This window comes from Ceratotherium simum, chromosome 29 (genome assembly GCF_057802395.1).
Source record: "Ceratotherium simum simum isolate JZ-2026a chromosome 29, ASM5780239v1, whole genome shotgun sequence".
Lineage (NCBI taxonomy): Eukaryota > Metazoa > Chordata > Mammalia > Perissodactyla > Rhinocerotidae > Ceratotherium > Ceratotherium simum.
The window spans coordinates 27,668,150-27,680,298 of record NC_141928.1 but is presented as its reverse complement, the minus strand read 5'-3'; the positions used below and the strand labels follow the sequence as shown (position 1 = coordinate 27,680,298).

The window sequence follows — 12,149 nt, the reverse complement described above, 5'->3', positions numbered from 1 at the left end:
TTCTTTTACCTTTTGGTTCATATATTTATTTTGTTTAATTCTTTTTCTCTTCACATATTTCTGTGCTATATTAATTTACTCATTCAGCAAGTGATAATTGAGTACCCCTCTGTGCTAAACCACTATGTACTGTTCTGAGAACTGAATTCACTCAGAGTGACACATGCGGTCTGTAATTCATTTGTGATTTTTTCGCCAAGTAATCACAGTTGCAAATATTGCATCTCTTCGCCATCTCTAAACAAAAAAGTGCAAAAGGAAATTTGTCATTCACCACAGAGGTCTCTAACCGCGCTCTGCTACCACTCAGTCGACTTCGGGCAAGTCATTTAGCATGTAAGATAGCAGTTCTCAAACTTTGTTCTCAAGGCTAAAAATTATTGAGGACTCCAAAATAACTTTTGTCTCTGTGCTTGTATTTATTGATATTTACCATACTAGAAATTAAAACTCAGAAATTTTTTAAATGTTCATTTAAAATAATAAACCCATTAAATGTTATAATCAATATATTTTGGTGTGAAAAATTATTTTCCAAAACAACAACAACAAAAAGCAGTGAGAAGATCGACATTGTTTTACTTGTTTTTCAAATCTCTTTAATATTTGGCTTAATAGAAAACACCTGGATTCTCATCTGCTTCTGCATTCAGCCTTTTGTGATTTCACGTGCTCTGTATCCTTTGGAAAACTCAACTGTATAGTTGTGAGAAAATGAGAGTGGAAAAAGACAAATAATGTGTTTTGATCTTGCAGACAACCTGGTAGGGCTCCCTGGACCACACACACCTTGAGAATCTCTGTGCTAATAGCTATATACGGGTTTAACTAGATGGTCTTTAAAGGTTACTTTAGCTCAGAAATTTAGGTAGTATCTTTTATTTCCCACTCTTATAAGGTACTAACTGAATGTATAGGTAAAATCAGAACTGTCATAAATGTTGTTTAAAGCAGGGACGAACCGTAGAGTTGTTAGAGAAGTTGTGGACTTCTTGTACTATTTTGTTTTGAACCACACTAACATAGTTTACCATCTGATGAAGCAGCAGTATACTAAATTGGATAAAGGCATGGAATTCATATCCTCAGTTTACTGACGTTGAGATCAGATTTTCTGAGTGCTTTTTTAAAAAGTTGTCACTTGTTAGTCTTACTTTTGAAATTCAGAGCAGCAGAAAATAGTGGGTTAAGATTTTTGTAATGGCTTTCCACTTGGAGGAACATCAAAATAGCAGTGATGCTACTGACCTATTTCAGGAAGTTCAGTGTAGAAAGGGTGATTTATGTGGATGGTATTTGCAAAATACCCTGTTCTAAAGCTTGGAGTCACAAGAGCTGGTTTTAGGTTTCAGCTACTACTTAGTAGCAATGGGATGTGGGGAAGAAATTTAACCTCTTTATTTCTGTTGCCTCATCTACAAAATTGAGTAGATGGTACTCTCATTTGTCCCCGAGTTTTGAGGACTATGTGAAATTGTGTATGTTAATGTACTTGAAGCTGTATAAACGTTACTATCTCTTTTTATTTGGAAGAATATGCCATCACTTTTTAATTGTGCAAAGGAACCCTCTCTTTGTATGCCTTTCTGTCAGACAGATTTTCACGGAGCTTTTCATAAAACTCCGAACTACTTAGACAATTTTCAGAAGTATCCTGGGAAATGGAATTTTCCCCCTTGATTCTTGTACCTTTAAAGTAATGAAACTAGTTCCATTATGTCTGCTTGCCTTTTTTACTCATATGCCACCCTACTTTCTGATCAGTTTCAGAAATTGATTAGACTTCGTTTCTAACTTCATGATGAGCCCATTGTCACATAATTTTAGTAATTGAAGAGACCATAGAGATCATCTATTTCAGTCCCTCTTACTTTACAGATGAGACTGATGCTAAAGATAAGCCGAGCCACTTCTTTAAGATCATTTAAGTAGTACAGTGGCTCTCAGCCTTGGCTGAACTTTGGAACCACCTGTAAAGCTTTTAAAAAATAGTGGTGTCCAGGCCCCACCTTCAGAAATTATGTTTTAATTGGTCTTTATAAAGCCCCCCCCCGATGATTATAATGAAACATTAGACACACTTTTAAAGTGAATCATTTTAACATTCACATTTAACATTCACATTTAACTTTCATTATTGTAGATGAGACCGTTTTATTTCTTAGACCTTTTAGATTAAAGAGGTTTACTTTCTTTGTGGGAAATAAGCCCATAGGGCCGGCCCCGTGGCTTAGCAGTTAAGTGCGCGCACTCTGCTGCTGGCGGCCCGGGTTTGGATCCCGGGCGCGCACCGACACACTGCTTCTCCGGCCATGCTGAGGCCACGTCCCACATACAGCAACTAGAAGGTTGTGCAGCTATGACATACAACTATCTACTGGGGCTTTGGGGGAAAAAGAAAGAAAGAAAGAAAGAAGCCCATAAACTTTATAATGAGAATGAGAACTTTTTGATGTGAAGCCTTTATTTTGAATAGATTTACCAAGTCAGTTGGTAAAGTTTTTTTTAATCTATGTATATTTAACATATGGTGGTAAAACAAAGTTTATACCTATCATACCTAATAATATAGGTTAAATAATGAGTCTTTTGATAATAATGTTGGAAAGACATGATCTTTAAGTTTTTGGAAGCATCAATAATTAAAATATATAAAATTTTATCTTGCATCATTTATTTAGATTCTGGATTGTCATTTGTTGTTTACACTTTTTCAAAAAAAATCTGTATTTTTCCTATAGGTGAAAGCACTGAAGGAGAAGATTGAGTCTGAAAAGGGGAAAGATGCCTTTCCTGTAGCAGGTCAAAAATTAATTTATGCAGGTATGAATTAAATACTGAAATTAGTATGCCATTTTCTTGCTTGCAGTGACATTCTTTTAGTTTTAGAAATTACCATCTTACAAATTGTAGTGTATACAAATTGATGCTGTCAGAAACATGGTTGTACAGATAAAAGCAGTGAATAAGCAGTTATTTGAATATATTAATATTCAATCTTCTCTTTAAATAAAATACCAAAATTGACTGAAGAATATAGAAAACCTTATATGTCAAAAGACACTATAAATAAGTGACAGGAAAAGATTAATATTCAGATTATATAAAAAGCTCTTAGAAATTAGTAAGGAAGAATGACCCAATTAAAAAACCAACTAAGGATATGAATAGGAAATTGCGAATTTAGCTAGCTTTGCTAGTAACCAGCAAAATGTATGTTAAAATAGACGTGATTTGCGAATTTTGTGGGGAAAATTCTTTTCTTTGTTCTTCAAAAGAAACACTCAATGCTGTCATTGTAGATGACAGTAAGGTGGGTCTTGGATTGCCCGTGGTTTCTTGTGACTTCCTAGATAGAGATTTTGTAGTATTTTCTAAAGTGAGATGGTTTAGAGGCAACGCTAGCCCCATGATCAGGAATCAGAAGCCTAAGGAGGCAGACATAAAACTAGAATTTCTGGTTCCTAGTCTTGGCCTGTTTACTCATTTCTATGCAGAGTGGCTACTCTATTCCTGGCTTAATGCTTGCAGCTTTTGATTCAATAACTTTTTAAAAATGGAAAACTAAATTCAAGGGAAAGGAAACCTGAAGGAATCCTGACCTAACACTTGACCTTCAGCATGATCAAAACCTTGTGTACTCCTTTGTACTTACTCCGTTCTGTACCATCTTGCCTTTTGTTGTGTACCAAGTCGTTTTCTGAAGGACTTTTGATTATGAGTGTCTCACTTTCATAGCATTGGAATAATCCTGTTCCAGAAATATCTGTTTTGCCAGATATTCAGTATTTGTGGGAGCAGAAAGTTTGTTATTTTCTCCTTCTTCTCATCAGAAAGATTATGGATTATTCCCCAGGGGGATCCCTGGGCAGTTGCAATATTGAAATTTGTCTTCACGATCTCCCCTTTCTCAAGACCTAGTTAATGTTTCCTTACCCAGCAAGTCTTTTTATTAGTAGTAATAATTTTTAAGAATTACTTGTGATATCTATATACAATATATATGTTTGATATCTTAGTCAAATGCTTATGCTTTTTTAACTAATCATGTTTCCATTTACATTTGTCTTTATCTTGGCTGATTGGTTAATGTTTTTCTTTGGGGAAAGTATTGATTGATAGAATTGCCATTGGTGATTGTTTTAACTTCAGTTATGTATTAGGCAAAGGTTACTCTGCCTTAAATAACGTGTTTTTTCTCTTAATGAATTAGGCAAAATCCTCAATGATGATACTGCTCTAAAAGAATATAAAATTGATGAGAAAAACTTTGTGGTGGTTATGGTGACAAAAGTAAGTTTCAGCCTCGTTCTGTATATTTTGATGTCTGCAAGTCTTTTAAAAAATAATGACCCAAAGTGCAGCCTTTACGCTTTTCAGTGAACACAGTTTTCGCAGATCCATAATGGCATGCACTTAACTGTTATTAAAGGTTTTAACAGTTTTCCTTGGGTCAACCATAAAGTTAATAGTTTTATACATTTGTAGTTTGAACATAAAAATTAAAACAATTTTATATAAATGTTGAAAATTGTGTTAGGTTTTGCTGGAGTAGTAAAATCACTAATTATGGAATTATTAGAAAATGTGATTCTTAGAAATTGAATAAATGTTTCTTATTTTGTAGTTTTTAATAAGGCTGCCTTAAAGGGACTTGCTGAATTATGTACAAGACCTGACAAACTCCTTAAGGCAGAAAAGGCATGTAGATTCATAATTTCAGTGCTATTCCTTAGTTAATGTGATAGATTTTTCAGAAACTAAGAACAGGAAAAGACAGCTAAAGAAATGATGGAATGATTATTGTGAAGAAGTTTTTAACAGAAGTAATATTTGGAACAATTTATAAAAGTCAAAGTTTTTCTCTAAAGCAGAGAATGAATATGGGTTCTTTCAGAGATTTCGTTTTATTTATATACTTGTTTAAAGATATATAAGCAGTGAAGAGTTAAGACAAATAGAGAAGTGGTGGTACTCAACATAAATTTTTAGGATTGAATTGTTATAATCTGAGAAGAACAGTGTTACTTGTAGCTCTAGAAATAAGTTTTTTTTTTTTGTGAGGAGATCAGCCCTGTGCTAACATCTGCCAATCCTCCTCCTTTATTTTTTTTATTTTTTTATTTTTTTTGCTGAGGAAGACTGGCCCTGGGCTAACATCCGTGCCTATCTTCCTCCACTTTATATGGGACACCACCACAGCATGGCTTGCCAAGCAGTGCATCAGTGCACACCTGGGATCCAAAGCAGCGAACCCCGGGCCGCCGCAGTAGAGCGCGCACACTTAACCGCTTGCGCCACCGGACCGGCCCTAGAAATAAGTTTAAATAGTTAATTGAAACCAGTGTATCAGAGACCAAAAGTAGAATAAATGTGGGGTTTTTTTTTAAGTTGCAAAATAATTGATATATGCAGTAGAAAATAGTGAAACAAATAAATTTTAACTACTGTGTACTTTTGTTCTGAGAAATAAAAAGCAGCTAAACAGTTGACATGTGTTGGACTTAAAAAATTTTAATCCATTAAAAGCCATATTGATTTTGCTATATTTAAGCACTTATTAAATGTTAAGCTTTAAATACAGAGGAACAGCATCATATAAGGAAACTTTGTCTCATCTAGTTTTTTTTTCATCTAGTTTTTTTTAAATTGTGATAAAATATACGTAACACAAAATTTACCAGTTCAACCATTTTTAAGTATACTGTTGAGTGGCATTAAGTACATTCACGTAATGCAACCATCACCACCATTAATCTCCAGAACTTTTTTAATCTTCTCAGACTGAAACTCCGTACCCATTAAACAGTAACTCCCCATTTTCCCTTCTCCCTAGCCCCTGGCAACCACCATTCTACTTTCTGTCTATGAATTTGACCACTCAGGGTACCTCATATCAGTGGAATCAAACAGTATTTGTCCTTTTGTGACTGGCATATTTCCTTTAGCGTACTGTCTTCAAGGGTCATCCATGTTGTAGCATGTGCCAGAATTTTTGTCCTTTTCAGGGCTGAATAATATTCCATTATCTCATCTAATTTTATCATACATAGTACACAGTGGAAAATATGGTAGCCATACATTTGGATATGCATTTGTTTTTGGTCTTATTTCCTTTAGTATTATAGTAACTTTGACTGTTTAGAACATAACTAAGAATTAAGCAGGATAGGTCTCAGAATAGGTGCATGCATTTGAAGAATAGCTACTTGGAGCTAAGCCTATTCTTATTTTACATAGGATCCTAATAATATTCGTGGTTTTATTTTTAAGTGGGTAGTAGAGGCCAGCTGTTAGAAGGGGAAGAAAACTGCTACAATTAGGCATTAGGGAAGCAATGAGAAATTACCTTATTATAAAGAAGAGACAAGAAAAAGCTGCTAAGATCACAAGTAAGCAGAAAAACTTCAAGAAGCAGATGGGTTTGGTACCATTTAGAATGAGGCTTAACTAGCTTTTTGTGGCAACAGAGACCTTGAGGGCATGGTTGTTGGGATATTATATTGATCACAGATAATCTTAAGGGAAATATTAAAGGTGTACAATGCATCTAAATTACATTTTTATCCAGATTGGAATTTTAGAACATTAATAATTTGCGGAGTATCATATTGGCAGTTAAGAAAGTTATAGAGCTAAATATAAGACTTGAAATAGAGAAGAGAGAGAATGCTGCTAGTATTTTTAAAGCCCCTCCCCTTACCTTGCACTAGCCACTTCTTTTCCACTGCACTCTGTACTAGCTCAAATCAAACAAGACAGAAGTTGGCTCACTGCTTTTACAGTTTGTTGATATATACTCGGGGCAAATTATGTTGAATTTTAATCCCATCTTCCATCAAAAGTTACCTTTTGTTCTTAGGAAAGTTATGAGCTAAACAGGTAGTGAGTATTGATAAGCCTTATGAGAAGAATAAAACTCATATAATATGAATTTTACAGGTATGTAATTGCTTTTTGCTCTGTGGGAACCTCTTCGGCTCTGCTTCTAGTTCAGAAAATGCTAAGCGTGTAGTCATAACTTTATTTTGCCTTTATTTGTAACTATATGTTTAACTACATATACATCTCAAAATGTTAAGTCAACCTCTTTGTTCTTATACCTATTAGTTTGTATTCAATATTGGGATTTTCCTCCCATCTCTAAAATACTACAGAATATCTGGCATACTCATTAATCATACTTCTATTTATATTTCCATTATAAGAAAGTTATTTTGGTAATACTTTTAAATGACAATGAATAAAATTATAGCCAAAGAGTTTAAATTATAAATTATGGGGGGGGGCTTATGTGGTTCTTTTTCTGGATACGCATTCTGTATATTTTTAAATATTGGCTTCTTTTGGTTTTTTTTTCATATTAACTCGATGTGAAGACTGAAACTGTTGCGTAAAGCTAATAGAGGTTGATAGTTAAGATAATATGTCTGCTTTCGTCAGCTTTGAAAGAGTTACAGTGATTCAGATTGCTAATATTGATCATTTGTCACTTTACAAAATTGTTTTCAAGCTACAGGTTTGTATGTTATGTTTCTTTGTAGCATCATGTAATAATACAGTCCAATTAGAGATCGGGTAATAATGTAGTATTTTATCATAATTCATTATTTTGCTTTTTAATGTGTTCAGCCCAAAGCAGTGACAACACCAGCACCAGCTACAACTCAGCAATCAAATCCTGCCACCACTACCACAGTTAGTTCCTCTACAGCACCAGCTGTGGCTCAGGCCCCAACCCCCGCCCCTGCTTTGGCTCCCACTCCCACACCTGCGTCCATCACTCCAGTATCCACGACAGCATCTTCTGAACCTGCACCTCCTAGTGCAACAAAACAAGAGAAACCTGCAGAAAAGCCAGCAGAAACACCAGTGGCTACTAGCCCAACATCAACTGACAGGTAAGAACTGAATTCTAGGAAATTGTATCTCAAAATATGTTTATAACAAGAACTTCATGCATGTATTTATTTTGATTATTGTTTTGATCAAACTAACTTTTTATCTACTATGTTAAATTTTTTCTAAACTTTGAACTCTGGCTTGTGTCTGTTTCAGTTTCCATAATCCAGATTTGTAGACTCTGCATTTTTTTTCCCCCAGAGGGAAAGGAAAGAAAGTCAAAGTTGTTATTCATTTTGCGTACAAAAGTCATGAAATACAAATGACCAAAAATAAAAAGAATTGTAAAATAACTTGACATATAAATAATGTGACATTGCTCCAAATCATTATTTATATTTGATCTGTATTCTTTCTGATCATTGTCATATATATCGTAAACATCCTTCCATGTCAGTAAATATTTTCATTTGCTGCATAGCATTGTGTTTGGGTCTGTCATTTGTTAGCTCTTAACCTTAGAAAAGTAATTAACATCTTTGGGTTTTTTCCTCATCTGTAAAATGTGGATGACAATAGGACCTCCTATGTCATAGAGTTGTTATAAGGCTTAAATGAAATAATGAGTGTAAAAGATGTGAAATAGCACGTGGCACACAATAAGTGCAGAGTAAGTATCAGCTATTACGGATATTTCACCTACCACCTTTTGTTGAACATGTGAATTGTTTCAGTTTTTCACTGTTTTATCTATATCTTTGTGAACTTGCATAGAAATTTAAGCTTTTGCCTGTGTAGATCTTCAAAGATTTCTTTCCCCGATGATAAATAAAATAACCAAAGCAAATGCTTCAATTCTCTTGGCTGGAAATCGTACAAGGTAATTTCTCTTTTATCTGAGAGCACAAGTTATATTATGTCCAGTGGGCACTGCCACTGGAGCTGTTTGTATTTTGTGACTTCAGTTGCAACTCCAGACCTCAGTGGGAGTAGTTAAGAGTCCTTGGAATCAGTGGAATCAGACACATGGAAACCTACGCAGCAATTGATGCTGCTTACTGACATGGAAGGATGTTTGTGATAAATACAACATGGATCAGAAAGAATGTCGTCATGATCATCCTTCATTTTAGTATTTTGCCTTTAAGTGCGGTTTCTGTGTCTGACCCAGTCAGCCGTGTTTGGAAGGATTTGAGTCACCTGGTTCATGGCTCACTCGGGGCGTCTTCCCAAGGAATTGATGCCCTAAGAAGAGAGCATAGGCTCAGTTAATAAAATATTTTCCCCATGCCTGCCTGCTACACTTTACTTTAGGCATTCTGAGACACCATTGCCTAACTTGATCCTTCTCCCATGTATAGCTAGAAATGCCTTCAACACTGTTACCTAGTAGCAGACAACCCAGAGTCAGGTTAAGCTATTACATCAGAAGGCTGTTGGTCAATCCTTTGTATAGAGGGGAACTTACAAATTTAACAAATTGGTTTCCCAAAGCATTTAAACGTTGTAAAGTTAATTAAATAAATCTTGAGTCAGTGCAGTATATCTTATTTTCTTAAATGCTTTAAGCTTCTTAAAAAGCTCATAGTGAGAATTTCAGAATTGATCGATATATTTTAATGTGCTAATATCAATTCAGATTTATTTATTATCTGTTTTTATTTCTTCCTGGGGGTACAGTGTTATTTACCTATTCTCAAGAGTCCAGATTACCTTTTCAGACCTATAGAGTTTGCGTAAATGAGTTGATGGTCAGTGATCCAGAAGAGCAGACGCCAGAGTCGCTTACTTAGTTGGGCTTTGTATGCCAACTATATACTCTTATTTCCCAAAATTATATACCTCAAAGAAGGGTAACACAGGAAAGGAAGGATGTGAGAATCTCAGAAAACAAACTACTTAAGTATGCCTTAGTCCCTTCATCTGTGCTTTAAAACATTTAGTGTCCTGTAAAGCATAAAACAGTGAGATAATTATCAGGAGATGTGCTGGTATGAATTTGAGGAGTGGCAGAAACTTTGTCCATCACCACTGGCCTGATATTTCATTATTAGGGATTTGTTTCTTTAGGACATTATTGTTTTTTAAAAACCACTTATTAAAATGCAAATTCTACTTATTGATATCTACCTTAGAGAAACTGCACTTGTGCACAAGGACTGTATTGTTTGTAATTGAGGACGAATTGGAATCAACCTAAATATCCATTAGTGGGGGAATGACTTGACCTGTGGTTTATTCATATAAGAGAACAATGCTGCTCAGAGTGTAGTAGTCAGCAGGCAGTACCAGCATCACTGGAAGTTAGTTTGAAATGAATTCTTAGGCTCCACCCTAGACCTCTAAATCAGAATTATCTGGGGGTGGATCCCAGAAATCTGTATTTTAACAAGCTCTCCTGGTGAATTCTTGGGCTTCCTAAAGTTTGAGAAGCCCTGATAACCAATACTGCAGGCCAGTTAAAGTATGCAGGCCAGTTAAAGTATGCAGATATATGCATATTAAACTAATGTGGTTTCAAGGCTTTGTTATTGAGTGAAAAAAGCAAATGACAAAACAATATAGGCAAGAACCATAAACTAAACAAAAGCCACAAAACAACATGGTATATTTTCTCTCGGTATATGTTAATGTGTAGAAAACCAGTAGCAGAAGGACAACACACTGATAAGTGGTTTCCTCTGCAGATGGGGAGGGGAGAAGTGGTGAGGCAGAATCAAGATTGGAGAATGGTGGTTAAACGATACCTCAGTCTTATCTGTAATGTTTAAAAAGAAATTTTAAAACAATGTGCAAAAATAGCACAAATTGTTCTGTAAAAGAACAGTAACGAAGGAGACTGGTCCTACTGGATAGTAAAATATATTATACATGGTAATGATTACAACAATTTAATATAACTCTTACTAGAAAGATTGCTCAGTGAAATAGACAATAGTCTAGAAACAGACCAGAATGCATACAGGGACTTAATATAAGATAAAGATGTAATTTCAGACCGCTGTGGGAAAAATCCTGTTGGGATGAATGCCTATCAATCTGGAGGGAAAAAAGAGGGATCACTTACTTAGGCTCATGAAAATAAATTCTAAATAGATAAAGATTTAATGTAAAAGTGAAGCTATAAACCAGAGGAGAATGTGGGAAAATAAAAATAATCTTAACCAAAAAAGTCATAAAAGGAAACAATTGATAAATTTGACTGTGGAAAGAATTTTTTAAGGTTGGAAACCAAACTAAATATTCCTTAATAAGAGCTTGATTTGGTCAATTAAATGGAACACTGTGCATCTATGGGAAAAAATTGAGGCGGTTGTGGCTGTGCTGACGTGGAATAATTGTTAAATAGAACACACACTAAAGCAAGACACAAGTTGTTATATAGAAACCGGCAGTAGTGATGTCTCTGGCTAGGGGTTTTGGGCAGGAGACTTAGTTTTCCTATATATAGTGGCTTTTTTTGTATGTTTTGTCATCTACACGTTAGTTTCACTATGAAGTTAATGATGTTACTTTAAAAAATATACCAACAGATTGTTTTAATCATAGTCATAGTGGGTGTCACGATGCCAGGCACTGCACCACCAGCAGTAACCCTACCCACAACTCTTTGGGATATGTGGATATTATTGTTGACCTCATTGTACTGATGAAGGAACTGAGGCTGAGAAAGTAATTTATGAATCCAAACTTAGATAGTTCCCTTGCTCTTTCTGTGCTACAGGGTTTTCTCAGAACTGGTCTGCTGTGTTTTGTTTTTAATTTGGGGCAGGAGTATAAGTGCGTGTTGTGTGTGTGTTTTAATCTCAACTACTAACTGCTACCTTTACCACTTTTGTAAACTTCGTTTTATTTTTCTTTGGCGTACTCTTCATGGTCTTTCATAATCTTGTTTTTGTCTACTTTGTTTTCCAGACTCATCTTCTGCAATTCCCCAACAGAAACTTACTCCTTTTAAACTGGTTTACTTTGGGTTACAACTTGGATTTATACCACCTCTGCGTTTTTTGCTTATGCTATGTGTTCCTTGACTTGAATGCCACCTTCTTTCAGCTTCTGTGTTGAAAACTTACCTATAAGATCTAATTGAAATTCCACTATGTAAAGACTTCCTGGGCCTTTCCAGCCTCATGCGGTTTCTGCATGTACCATCTATCATGTCTGCTTTTGATATTTCTTCTACTGTGACGTGACTTGGAGATTATTTAAATTCTCCTGTGAATTCTTTCCTCGAAATAGTTGTGTATTGTCCTTTTTGTATTCCTTAAGTAGTAAGCTCTCTGTAAGGATGTTATTTTATATCTTTG

The 12,149-nt window shown here is 35.1% G+C and overlaps 1 protein-coding gene across 1 annotated transcript in view; it reads left to right on the top strand.

Moving 5' to 3' along the window:
- RAD23B (RAD23 nucleotide excision repair protein B) overlaps positions 1–12,149 on the top strand; it is a 43,114-nt gene that overhangs the window by 12,121 nt on the left and 18,844 nt on the right. Inside the window, exons 2-4 of the mRNA XM_004423298.3 lie at positions 2,742–2,823; positions 4,214–4,293; positions 7,633–7,901. Of these exons, the coding sequence (XP_004423355.1) occupies positions 2,742–2,823; positions 4,214–4,293; positions 7,633–7,901 (431 nt within the window). The remainder of the gene's footprint in view (positions 1–2,741; positions 2,824–4,213; positions 4,294–7,632; positions 7,902–12,149) is intronic.